The sequence below is a fragment of the Belonocnema kinseyi genome, chromosome 2, assembly GCF_010883055.1.
Source record: "Belonocnema kinseyi isolate 2016_QV_RU_SX_M_011 chromosome 2, B_treatae_v1, whole genome shotgun sequence".
NCBI classification, from domain to species: Eukaryota; Metazoa; Arthropoda; class Insecta; order Hymenoptera; family Cynipidae; genus Belonocnema; species Belonocnema kinseyi.
In genome coordinates, this window is record NC_046658.1 from 158,083,752 (window position 1) to 158,098,197 (window position 14,446).

The 14,446-nt window shown below is 28.3% G+C and overlaps 1 protein-coding gene across 2 annotated transcripts; it reads left to right on the plus strand.

Moving 5' to 3' along the window:
- Positions 1-6,305: 6,305 nt before the first annotated feature.
- Positions 6,306-14,072, plus strand: LOC117167551. Of its 2 annotated transcripts, XM_033352567.1 has the most exons (4): positions 6,306-6,426; positions 7,850-8,059; positions 12,311-12,400; positions 13,961-14,072. In XM_033352567.1, the coding sequence occupies exons 1-3, from the start codon at positions 6,366-6,368 to the stop codon at positions 12,382-12,384; spliced, it is 345 nt and encodes a 114-aa protein (XP_033208458.1). In that variant the 5' UTR covers positions 6,306-6,365; the 3' UTR covers positions 12,385-12,400; positions 13,961-14,072. The 2 variants fall into 2 exon arrangements, with proteins under 2 accessions (XP_033208458.1, XP_033208460.1); XM_033352569.1 differs by lacking the exons at positions 12,311-12,400; positions 13,961-14,072 and adding an exon at positions 8,262-8,552.
- The last annotated feature ends 374 nt before the right edge of the window (positions 14,073-14,446 follow it).

The following is a 14,446-nucleotide window of genomic DNA, read 5'->3' on the forward strand; positions in this document are numbered from 1 at the left end:
ATCTGAAAAACTCGAATTGACTCATTGTATATAAAAAAAATAAAAAGAATTTGAAAAAATGTAATTTCAGTATCAAATTTTTACTTTTGTTTACACATCCCTTCTCCTTTCTATCCTTATGTGTTTCGCCATCTATAATAATTTTTTAATTATCGTCTAATTTTTTTAATTCTTCTGGTTAGTTAAAAAAACTTCGATGATATCACTATTCAGGATCTATGATTTCATGCGGAGGCGTGTTCACTTCTTTAGTGGCCTACACGTCTTAGTTAAACGAGCATCATCATCGTGCGCTACGCGTGTGTCTATTTTTTTAATTGAAGGGGGGAAACAAATTTTAAATGCAAAAAATTTAAAATAAATATTTTTAACTTCTTTGTTCTTAATGTTTTTCGTATTTTTTAAATTTGTTTATCAATATAATTTTCCGAAGATTGTTAAGACTTAAAAATGTTTTTTTTTTTTTAATTTCAGACACATCCCTTATGAAAAAGAAGTATTGGTTAGTATTGGATACAATACTTACTACTACTTCTTGTTCCTAAGTGATCAAATAAAATTTTTAAAAAAAGTTAATCTTCAACAAAAAATTTGAATTTCTAAAAAAAAGTTTAAACCTCGACCAAAAACTTAAATTTCTAAAAAAATGGAATCCTCAAACAAAAACTAGAATTTAAAAAAAATTTAATTTAATATCAAAAACAGTAAAAATCATCTGAAAAGACAAATATTTTGTAAAATAGTTATCGTCAAGAATAATTTTCTAGTAAAATTATGAATTTTCAACAAGGTATGAAGATTTTAATTTAAATAGTTATAATTTAATATGATGATAGTATAAAAATAATTTATTTACCTGTAGTATAACATTTTATTTTGAATAAAAAAGATTTGAAATAATAAAAAACAACTTATTTTCAACCAAACAGTTGTATTTCCAATAAAAAGAAGATAACAATTTTTAATTTAAAAACATTTTTTTATTTTTTATACTTTTGAATATCTTTTAAGCATACTTGAATTTTTAAAACATTTTTAGGCTTGCAAAATTGGAAAATTATGCTTTGAAATCTTCTACATTTTTTATAGAAATTTTAGGAATAATTTTTAATTTTTTAAGATCATTTTCAAATTTTCTAAGAATTCCTAAGAATTTTTACTTTTTTTCCAAATCTTCAAAATATGTATATTAAAAAAAATGTTTGAAACATAATGAAGATTTAAATCATTTTTTAATCTTTAACAACCTATTCAAACTCTTTCATTCTTTTTCGAGATGTTTTGAAATCTCTCAAAAATATGAAATTTTGAATTATTGACTAACTTTATTCGATTACGAATAAAGTTTCCTAAGTCGAAAATATATTTATTTTAATTTGTATGTCTCTTATAGACTGAAACCTGGATTTAGGAAACCTTGGTTTATGACTTTCCTAGAATTTCAGTCCTCAACATTTTAATGATGCAGACGACCCTGAATGCTTACGTTTGGATTCCCTGGATTTATTATCAAGGTCACTTCATACCATGCACAAAACCGTACTTAACTCCAGGTCTCTCGTATAGCATGGACGTAACAAAAGCTGCGACTGCTTTGCGTCATGACTCTAGCTTCTCTCGCGATAACTCGTTTGTGTCTGTTTAGTTTCTTTGAAATATGCAAGTTTTAGTTTCATAGTGAAAAATACGTGAATAGTTTAAAGGGAACTGGAAAAATTTCCTTTAAAAAAGTTAGGTTAACTAATATGTATTTTCAGAAAATTTAAACATCTTCGAAGCTTATAGCGGGCAGAAATTGGCAAACGTACTGCAGGATACAGAAGAAACTGGGGTTTCGATAATGCTTCGGCTAAAGTAAAAGAGGATTTAGAATAGAACTGAGAATCTAGTCAAAGATTCTTTGATCTAGTGGAACAATTTTTGAGAAATCCTTTTTAGTTAGTTTATTTCCGATAGATGGCCATTGGCGGGTGCTGACATTATAAAATGCGCATGTGTCAGAAAAGCGCGGGCTTTTTTGAAATCAATAAATACTATGAATAATCATATAGATAAATATTAACCAACTTTTTTATTCTTTTTTTAAAAGAAATTAAATTTAATAATGCAAAAACCTGTCTTCTTCAAGAAATTTAATACTTACGTAATATTTCAGGTGACGGATTTTCAACATAACCTTGAAAACTGATATATGTCATGTGCATTATCTTTCTTTCAAGAAAGCGAGAGAGAGCATAATATCGAAAACACATCTTATTCTACTTGAATCTTACATTACCATTACTTACAATCTTTACGCTTATAATCATAAATGCTCCCATATTTCCTCCTCCTATTTTATATTCTACACTTTCTGTTATTTTCTTTTTCCCAATACATCCCCACCCTTACCTCGTTTCCTAATCTAAATCTTGCTATTCTAGTCCACCTTCACTCTCCCCATCCCTTTTCTAAATACTTTGGTACACCTTCCTTTTTTATCATCCTCTGCCATTTATTGTATTATGATTCCTCAATAATCCCCCCCCCCCCATCTTTCTATTAATTATCTTTCCCTCTCCTTTTTTCCAATTCTTCATAGTTTACACCAGTCCCATCTTCTATTTCTCTCGCATTAGAGAAATCCCTCCTTTCTTCTTCCCATCTCGTTAATTCGATCGCCCTTTCTCTCCTCTCTTCTACCTCTATCAAACACTTTCTCGCCGACTACCCTCCCTTTCCCTCTCACAGCTTCGTCTAAAATTTCCATGCCCTTGTTCCCGCTCTAATACTTAAATTATCCCTTTGCGCTTCTTCTCTCACCATATATCCTGGCGTCCTTCAGTCTTCACCTAGTGTGCACCTTATATATCTTCCTTGTAAACTGTCAATATCCTTCTTTTCTTTCCATGCCCATATCTCTGTTCCATAACCTAATCACGGCCATAGCAGCGTATCAAATAACCACAGTCTCCTTCTCCAATTTTTTTAACCTTCTTTTTCCTATTCCCCATATCTGATTCATTACCCCTGCTGATTTTTTGTATACTTTCTCTTATATAAGCTCTATGAGCTCCACTCGTTTGCAAGATATATCCTAAGTATTTAAACTCTTTTACTTCTTTTAACTTTATTCCCTTCCATCTCCCCCTCCATTCTTTCTTCCTTCCCCTCCTTTTCTAAACATCATTATGTTTGTCCTTTCTAAATTTAAATTCAGCTTTTTCTCACCTAAGTATTTCTCTAATCCTGTTTTAAGCCCGCCATCCCTTCTTTATCCTCTGCCATTAACACTATGTCGTCTGCGCATGCCAGTGTATATATCTTTTCCTTCCCTACCCTAACTCCTCCCCAATATTCTCTCCTCATTTGTTCTTCCAAGTCTCATATTAATATATTAAATAAAAGTAAGCTCAGAGGACATCCTTGCCTCACCCCTCTCACCAACCAGAAACTATCTCCTACTCTCTTATCCCCCTTTTCACTATAACTGCTTCTATTTCGCCTCGATCTAATGAGTCGAACGCCGCCTTTAAGTCCACGAACATTGCTATCATTGCCCCTCTTTCCCTTTGAGATCTCTCATTTACTAGATAGTTGAAAACATATATGTTGTCCATTACCCCCATTCCTTTCTCAAACCCTGTCTGATTCGGTTGTCGATTTTTTTTCTTTAACTTTTATCTTCAATCTCTCTGACAAAACAGTTACATATACTTTATACAGTGTTGGCATTAGCGTCACACCCCTATAACCTTTAACCTCATCCCCTTTGCCTTTCTTTACTATTGGTATAACTACTCCTTCTTTCCATAAATCTGGCCACCCCTCTCCTCACCATACTCGATTAAGGATTATCCATGACCATTCCTCTAGTTCCTTCCCTCCATATTTCCATACTTCATTTGAATATCTCATCTATACCAGGTGCCTTTCCATCCTTCACTATTTCTAAAACCTGAACTACTTTTTCCCTTGTTGGGTCATCTCCCGCATCTCTTTCCCTACCATATTTTACTCCCTTTCTAACTTTTCTCTCTGCTCCTCCTAGCAAATCCAAAAAATATTTCTTCCATTCTACCCCCTCAACATCTTGGTTTACTCTTTTTCTTCTTTTCTTTCTCTATTTACTACCTTCTATACCTCTTTTTCCGTCCTAGCTTTCTCCGCCTCTTCCTCAAAACTTTGATTCTCTTCCTCTTTCTTTTGATCACACAACTTAGTATACTTTGTCTCCTAATTGTAAAATTTCTTGTTTTAATTTATTTAAAACTTCCAAATAAATAGATACTAGCAATATATTGACCAATTCATTTAGTAGTAGAATTAGGGACCGTACTTTAATTACGTAACAGCTCAAGGACGGGGGGGGGGCGAGACAATTTGTTACGATTTGTAACGGCGGGGGTTCCATATTTTATGTACGTATTTTTTAGAAATTGGTAAAAACTTTCTCCTGAATATTATCTTTTTAGTTATACATTTTATTATTTGGTTGAAAATTTAATAATTTTTTTTAAAAGGCATCCTTTTGGTTTCAAATTCAAGTGTGTTGTTAAAAATTCGTCTTTTTGTGTTAAAGATTTATCTCTTTTTGGTAAATATTAAACTTTTGCTTAAATTTCATATTTTGTTGCGGAAAAGTCAACTGAAATCTTTTTTCGATGAAAACTATTTCTTCTGGAAATTTGTGTTTTGATTTAAAAATTCATCTGTTTTAGAAGCTTAAATCTTTTCTAGATAAAAATTCACTTATTTTAATTAAAAATTTAGCTGTTTTAGGAGAAATTTTATCTTTATTGGATAAAAATGAAAATTTTTGGTTGCCAATTAAGCTATTTTGCTAAAAATACATCATTTTTAGTTGAAAATCCACTGTTTAGTTGAAGATTGAAATATTTCGTAGTAAATTTACTTTTTGTTTAAGATGTATATTTTGGTGTTGAAAAAAGGAACTGAATCTTTTCTGGGTGAAAGTTCAATTTAAAAAAAAAAAAATTTTTTTAATTCATCTGTTTTAGTACAAATTTTATCTATCTTGTTAAATATTTAGTTTTTGATTGAAGGCATATGTCTTTGGTTGAAAATTTAACTCTTTACTCGAGAAGCCTTTTTTCTTGACTTAAAATTAATTTTTTTAGTGAAAATGAAACTTTTCTATTTTTTTAAGATTGATTTTCTTTTGGTTGAAAATGCTCCTTTTTTAGAGGAAAAACATTTTCTTCTTTTGAAATTTCATTTTTGTTGGGTAAAAATTCATAAGTTTCGTGAAAAATAATTTTTTTTTGCTGAAGTCCTATTTTGGTTAAAAAATCGATTTTTTTAGACAAAACTCGTCTTTTGTCTTGAAGGTTCAATCATTTAGATAAACTTTTATTTTTTCTTGAGTGGAACTTTTTATTTCTTCAAAATTCGTCTTTGGCTTTAAAATTCTTGAAAAAAAATTTCATCTTTTTGGATTGAAAAATAAACTATGAGACTTTTTTGTTGGTAATTAATCTTTAGAGATTGAAAATTCGAATATTATATTCAAAACTTAATTATTTTATGGAAAATTTAATTACTATATTTTGTTAAAATTCCATCTTTTATTGTAGAGAATGCATTTTTTGTTTTAAATAAATTAATAAATTTCAAATTTGTCTAGAAAATAATGTTTTATTCCGTTTATTAAAAAGATTCTATAACAAAAATATTACAAGATTGAAATGCTGCGGTATTTAAATATTAATGATCGAGGAAAATAAAAAATTACTCAAGAAAAAATCACGGAATTTTGAAAATGAACACGGGGGAGGAGGGGTCTTAGAGAGGGTTTAAAATCCATGACGTATTTTATTTAGTCTGTTATTCATTAAATTAGTAGCAAAATACTAAAAATTAGTAGTTTTCTACTAATTGAGATTTAGAGAGTATTTCTCTCTGCCTGTAATTAAAAGTTTGTTTCTGGAAGAGCTGTTGAAATTTTTCTAAGAGATAAGCCCAATCAAATTCCTGATAATGTTGAATTACGAAGACCAGCATTAAATTCTCATATATTTCTCGTTAATAAAGTGCAAATAATTGATATATTTTATTTTAATAAAAAATTATCGCAAAGAAAAATTATTATAAAGTGTTTGTAAATATTTTCGTTGCTATTACTTAGGTGAGCTAATGGGTTATTTAAACAGGTTTTCCCTCTCTCTTTGTATTCAGATTTCCTACCAAACAAACATGCCTCCCTCTTAAAAATTTTTTTACGTAACTCGTTTGGTCCTCCAGTTAGGAATATCTGTTTATCTACACGGAAATAATCAAACTTGACTATACATTAGAGGGGATTTCACTATTTAAAGAAGCACTGATTTTAGAAATGACACAGTCTTCCTAATAAGTTTTCAATCATGCGTATCATTAAAATCAGCGGCCTTTCGGCCCTTCTTCTTTTCGTAGCCTGCGCTCCTGGTAACAATTTATTTGTTAATTTATAATAATTATATACAGTGTTCCTGATCAATTTAAATAACATTTTGGATCGTGACGAAAGTCTATTATATGAAATTGGTTAGAAATTTACTTTCTGTTCCGTTTGAATAAAAATAATTTTCGCGAAGTTATGAGTTTTTAACATTTTAAGATTTTTCTTTTAAATACAAATTTTGTCTGTAAACCTTGATAACCTAGGATCTGATTGACATATTTAAGGTTTTTTGGAAACGACTTTTGTGGGCACGATTTTTGTCGAAAGATTCAACTTTCGCATTTTCCTCACAAATGGCAGATTTGTTCAAATTCTAAGATAAAGTTTTGCACATTTTCAAAAATTCTGAATGCAAAAAATACCTCTAATCTTTTATAATATATCATCGTTCGCAAGTGAAATAAAAGTAAAAATTATTTGCATTGTAGGGTTTTCTATTAAATTCGACGTTATCTTCCTGGCTAAATTTCGAAAACAATTTTAAACTGGATTTTATGTTACAACCTATTTTTTTTATCAAACATTTTTTTAAACTGTTACTTGTATATCTGTGCTTGGAGGGATGTATGTATGTATGCATGTGTGTATATATGTGTGTATGTATGTATGTATGTATGTATGTATGTATGTATGTATGTATGTATGTATGTATGCATGTATTTATGTATGTATGGCTGTCTGTCTGTCTGTCTGCCAGTGAGCACGATAACTTGTGAAAAAATTATTTTATTAGATTGGCCTTTGGTACACTCTTTTAGTGTCCTAATCTAAAGGTCAATTTTATTAGCCAGCCATTTTGGATACAAATTCAAAAAGATTGCGCATTTTGAATATATTTGAGACCGCTTTTTTCAGAATTCAAAAATTCTCTATACGGATATTCATGTAAAAATAAAATTGGAATTGCGCAAATTCAGTTTTTGAAAAAACGGCAAAAGTTGCAATAAAATGTTTAATAACAAAATATTTTTTTAAAGAATGTCCATTTTTTAACGAGAATATACTTTACTATATCAATAAAAAAAAATTGTTTATAAAATGAAATCATTTAGTATCCATTTAATTAGTTAAGTTTTTTACTAATTCAGATTTACAGAGCAGGACATTTTTTCAAGATCGTTAATTTTGTTAACAGAAAATCAAACTATTCCTTTTTGGTTGAAAATTAATAGTTGCAGTTAAAAATTTATTTATTTTGTTCAGAATTTGTTCTTTTTGTAGAATATTAATCTTAATTTCAAAAACTTAATATTTTTGTTTGGAAATTCAAAAATTTTGTTGATTTTTCTCTATTTTGATTGAAAAATCTTTCTTGAATCAATGAATCAATTTAGGCAATTTCTTAATTCAAAAAATTAATAAATTTATATAATATCAAACTATTTTTTTTATAAAATTTTATTTTAGGTTATACCTCCGGGCAATATGACTACCATCAATCAGGATTTGGAGAAGAAATCTCTTCCCATTCCCACAATGGTAACGGAGGCGACAGCGCTTCCTATTCCCAGAGTGATGTACTTAATGGATACGTTAATCTTCAGGCTGAAGCTGTCGGACAAAACGCTGATGCTTATGCTAAGGGCTACCCGAATAATGGTTACAACGTACAGCCAGGTTATTACAGTTATTAATAAAAAAATTTTAATACACTCAACTCGCGATATAAGACCGGTATCAGACATGGCCTGCATTGGCCTTGACCCTGAATCGGGGGAATCTAAACATAAAGAGCAGGGCGGCGTGAATAATTGTTTATGAATAATTGGGGAATCAACAGCTGTTTGTTACGCTTAACTGAGTACATTCTCTCTTTCAGCCTCGCGGTTCCTCTCACCAGAAAAGCTATCAGTTCTACGAATGTCATAAACCGAGATATCTTAAATCGGGAAATGAGTGTACTTTGTGTGCCAGGCGCGTAAAAATTTAGTTTTGAAGGCAAAGCTGCCAGATCGTGGATGAAATTTATCCCCACCATACCTACTGTTTGGGAGCCCCAAAACCGAAAGTGTATAATTGCCACTGTAAGTTCGTGTGTAAGTCGAAAATGCACGATTCGAACATTGGTTTTCTCCGGTCTTCTGCTGCACGATAATTGCCGATCTGAAAGCTTCGGAAAAGTTCGATGGTCATCTATTTATATTTTGATATCCATTTGAAAGAAATTAAAGAAATTGGCGATTTTTATGTTTCGCGTGATTTTTAATTTTATGCACAAGTCGATTTTGAGGTTATGTTTTACAGGTGTATATAATATGGATATTATTACTATTAATATTATAATTATAAAATATTATATTAATATTAATGACTAGTTGACTATCTGTTAATAGAAATAGTTCAACTTTCAACTAAAACAATTAACTTTCTGCAAAAAAAATTCAATAAAATACATAAGTTTTAAGAAAAAGTTAAAATTTTTTTCAACAAAATAGTTAAATTTTTAAACATAAATTTAAATTTTTATCCAAAAGGCTGAATTGTATACTAAAAAAAAGCATTTTTAATAAAATACATAAACTTTGCACAAAAGAATTTTATTTTCCATCAAGTCTAATTTTCTATACAAAAATGAATGTTTAATCATAGTTAAATTTTTTTAAAAAAAGACTAATTTTCATGTCGTTAAAAGAAATTAATTTTAAAACGAAATTCAACAAAATAGTTAAATTTTCAGAAAAAATTTTTCTTAACTAAATTTATAAATCATCAACCAAAAAAATAAACTTTTAACAAAGCAGTTCCACTTTCAATCAGAAAAGTTGAAAAAAAATAGTTAAAAGAAATTTGCAATTTATTTTTATAATTTAAAGGAATTTCAAAGAATTAAAAAAATGTTAAAAGGTTTATTTTAAAAAATTTAAAAGTACTTTAAAAATCTTTTTAAAAAAATTTCAAGACATGTCAAAATATTTTGAAGGAATTGCAATATTTGAGAATATTTTTAAATGTTCCAAGGAATTTCCAATTGATAACGGTAATTTAATATGAGATTTTGAAAGATTTGTTATATTTTAGGATATTTTAATAGATTTCAAGGAAATTTCAATTGATTTCAATAATGTAGTATGAGATTTTAAAAGATTTTAAATATTTTAGGGTATTTTTTAAATTTCAAGGAATTTTGAAGACCTTTGCAAATTTTCAAGAGATTTCAAAAGATTTTGAAGGGTTTTAAATATTTGAGGATGTTTAAAAAGATGTCAATAAATTTTTAATTTATTTTTATAATTTAAATAAATTCCAAATAATTTTAACTGTTTTAGCAGTTATTTTAAAAAAATTCCAAAGTACTTTAGAAATCTTTCAAAGGTGTGAAGGTGTTTCATAATATTTTGAAGGTTTTGAAATACTTGAGAGTATTTTGCAATTAATTTCAATAATTTAAAGCAATTCAAAGAATTTTAACTATTTTTTTCAACTATTCTGGTTGAAAGTGGAACTGCTTTGTTAAAAATTTATTTATTTTTTGGTTCATAATTTATCAATTTAGTTGAAAAAATATGTTTTCTGAAAATTTAACTACTTTGTAGATTTTTTTGTTTTTGTTTGAAAATTAATTAATTTTAACTGCAAGAAAATTAATTTTTTTTGTCGAAAATTTAAATATGATTAATCATTAATTTTCGTATAGAAAATTAGACTTGGTGGAAAATAAATTTCTTTTGTGCAAAGTTCATGTATTTTATTAAAAATTCGTTTTTATAGTATGCAATTCAGCCTTTTGGATAAAAATTTTACTTTTTGTTTAAAAAATTAACTATTTGTTTAAAATAATTTTAACCAATTTTTTTAAGTTATACATTTTCTTCAAAATATATTTTTTTTTGCAGAAAACTAATTGCTTTAGTTGAAAGTTGAACTATTTCTATTAAAAGATAGTCAACTAGTCATTAATATAATATTTTATTATTATAATATTAAGATCAATAATATATATAATGGTAATAATATCCATATTATATACACCTGAAAAAATAGATGACCATCGAAGTTTTCCGAAGCTTTCAGATCGGCAATCATCGTGCAGCAGAAAACCTGAGAAAACCGAAGTTTGAATCGTGCATTTTCGGCTTACGCACGAACTTACAGTGGTAATCTTGCACCTTCTGTTTTACGGCTCCCAAACGGCTCCCAAACGGCTCTGTTCAAGGTGAAGCAAGAATAACAGAAATTAAGGAAAAGTTTGGAAATTACCGGTAATTTTGGAAATTTTATTTTTGTTAGTGTATTTTGTTAGAAATTGAAATTTTATTTAAAAAATCATTAGATTTCAAAGCAGATTAATAATTTTTCAACAATTTGAGGTTATGTTATTGTTGTACATAGATTTGTATTTTAAACAAAAATCATTATAATTTGAACAAGATTTCGAAACTCTTAACAATTATCGATTATGTTAGTATTTGTCTTCGCAAATTGGTATTTTTAATTAAAAAATTATTTTGTAGATTAACATTCAGAATCATCAAATTCTCAATTATTGTCCATTTTTTGTATTTCTTTACATTTAACAACATAAATTGGTACTTTTAATAAAAAATAGTTGGATTTCATATAAAATACTATTTTGCAACAATATTAAGTTATCTTAAAATTTTTCACTAGAAAGCTCTTGTTCTGAAGAAAAAACATTACAGGTGTAAAAAAATTTACAATCCAACAAAATTATTGTTTAGGTTATGTTCGTATGTTGCTTTAAAAATGTATTTTGTTAGTAAAAGATCATTAAATTTGAAAGAATATTTACAATATTTCAACAATCACATGAACAATTGTATATTTCGAAAATAAAATATATAATGTTGAATAAATTTTGATTATTTTTGATTGTTTATCGACCACTTTTGAACCCGACCTCTTTCGATTTGGCTGAAACTTTATAATTATGTTCTACCCGACTAAAAACATTTCTGAGAAAATTTTCAAATTTTTTTACCCACCTCAAAAAAAGTTATGAATTTTTCCAAAAAAATGGTCATTTTTTTCAAATTGTCATAACTTTGTCAAAAATTGGTCGATCGAGACGTTTTTTTCACCAGATTCCGCATTTTGTACTACGAAAGCATAATTTTAAGCAAAATCACAAATAATAATAAAAAATTCATTTGGTTTTAATGATTCTTTTAATGCTTGCAAAAATTTAGCTTGTTCTTTAGAGACAAATGAGTGACGTAGAAGATTTTTCAACTCTTTACAAAAATCTTCAACAAATTCATCTGTTGAATTAATAAAAGTTTCCAAAAAATAATCAAGCAACGATTTTTCCGGTCGTTATTTATTTTAAAGTAAATAACGAACTTGAACACAGAAGTCTAGTGATTATTTCAGATTGTAATAATCATGATGTCGCAAACGAAGAATCCTAGTTATCAGTTTAAGTTTAGACGATATATTAAGTATGATATACGGAGAAATCATTTACTTGTATTTATTTTATTATGGAAAAAAATTTGAATAACTGAAAAAAATTTCTAATTAAAAAAAAATTGAAAAAAAATTAGGCCCAATCTGGGTTTGTCGGGTAGAACATGATTACAAAGTTTCCGCCAAATCGAGAGAGGTCGGGTTCAAAAGTGGTCGATTTGTTATGGAATGCCCTTTATACATTATACAAAAATATTATCTAATAATTCTGAGGTTATAATATACATTTTTATAGATTATAAAGAATATTTGCAATGCTTCTTTTCTATTATTTTAGGTAAATAAATACTACGTAATAAAATATTTTTGTATTATATATATTTTTTATATTTTAATTTAAAAATTGTGGGAGACCAAAAAAACATCGTACGTAGCGCAAGTGTTTGTTTTCTAATATTAACAAATCATTATTTATAAGTTTTTAAAGTATGCTTTTTTCAGGATACGACCAAGGAAACAACGGGTACAACCCAGGATACAACCAGAACTATCCAGCTCAAAACGGATACGACTGAAATAATAAATAACTTGGTATTAAAATTATTAACGATTAATAATAATAAATTATAATTTTCATTAATTTTATGAATTAAAATCACTTAAAATACTTTAAGGTCTCTAGAAATCTCTCAAAATCTCTTGACTTGATTTGAAACCAATTAAGAACTTCAGAAGTTTTATCATGTCCCCTGAAATATTTTAAAGCCCATTGGAAGCTTTTAAAATTTTTTTAGAATCTCTCTAAATTTCTTTTCAAATTGGCTCGAATTCATAAAAATTCTGAAACGTCCCTTAAAATCCTTTTATAGGCTATGAAATTAAAAAAAAAATAATTTGCGAAATTCTTGAAATATTTTTGAATCACTTAAAATCCCTTAAAATATTTAAATGTTTCTTGAAATTCTTTTAAAAGTACTACAAAATTTCTTGAAATTTATTAATTGAGCTCTTTAACATTTCTACGATATGCTCTGAAATATTTTGAAACCAATTGAAAATGCTTTATATTATTGAAATTTGTTCAAAATATTACTAGATAAAGAACACTGAACTCTTGCCTATTTCAAGGGCACGCTAAAGGTAAACATTTGGTTATGTCAAGACTGGAGGGTCCCCCACCTTTGTCGCGAGCCGTAGAGTGATTTTGTCAAGCGACGTTCATTGGCTGCCCCTACCTTGAATCGTTGCGCGCGCAGTAATCATGTGTGCCTCCTTGCACTTGCGCATCATGCTTGTCAATGCTTTTGAAGTGTGTTTCTTGACGCACAACGTGACAAATATAACATTTCTTTCAAATAGTACGATCTTCCAACTAAAAATTAATATAATGGAATAAAAAAAACGACGCAAATATTAAGCGGAAAATTTAATGTTGCTACATGACGTCTCGATAATGATAGATCTCGATACTTGTTAGAATACATTCTGCAGTTGACAAAAATTATTATTCGTACATTTATGACTTTTGAGTTTGGAATAGTTTCTCCAAAAACTCGTATGCATTTCCATGACGTCATGCTAAAATACTAAATTTAAACCTACAGGGGCTTCCTGCTCTTCGGGCCTCTTTTTAATTGGTTAGCCACTGACGAGGGCAAGGTCGTACAGGGACCGTGGTGGGAGGCAATGGAACTAATTGAATAAATAATTTAAATTAATAATAAATAAAGAATAAGTCAATAATAAATAAATAATTCAATTTGAAATATTTCAGCATCGGGGATTTGAAATAGGTAAGCCTTGAAATAAGTGGGTCTTGAAATAAGCAACAGTTCACTGTATTAAGGAATCTTAAAATTTTACGATCTGCTGTACACTTAAAATTCGAATGATTAAATTTTTGCTATTAAAGGATTCACGGCAATAAACAATTTTAAAATTATTAGTAAATTAATATCAGTTGTTAACAAATTAAAAATTAGAACTAGATTTCCGTTTTTTATATTTGAAATATGATAAATCTAGAAATTGCCAGTCATTTAAAAGGCAAATTAGGCTTTTAACAATAATAAGTTAGAGGCTGTAAAAAACAACGTTTTTGTTTATATTATAATTAATTTTTAATTTTAACCATAATTTTTTTCATTGTAGCTAACTCATGGCGAATACGAGACAACTGATAATCTGGTGGTTCTGCCAGTTTAGCGGCAAGTTGAAAATGTACACAATATTAGAAAACAAATAAAATAAAACATTAAACAAATATTTGTGGTTATACTTCCGTCTCATCCCTTTTTTATTTATTCGTGACTGAATAAATAATTATAAAATACTTTCTCGTGCTATAAATTATTATTTTGTTAATCATTAAGTTTTATAAATCGAGAAAACTTAATTTTAATCAATTTTATTTGAATAATAGATTTTTCAAGTTCTTTAATGAAAAATGAGTTTTTTTTTAGAATTATAGATAACTGAAAATCAGAACAGGCTGTTTGTCACGCTTAACTGACCGCCTAGTATCTTTCGTTCTTGCGATTCCCCTCATCACAAAATTGCCGAGAACATCAACTGCTGGAAGCAACAATTATGAATAGCGTAAACCGGGAGTGCTTATATCGGAAGCTGAGTGTATTT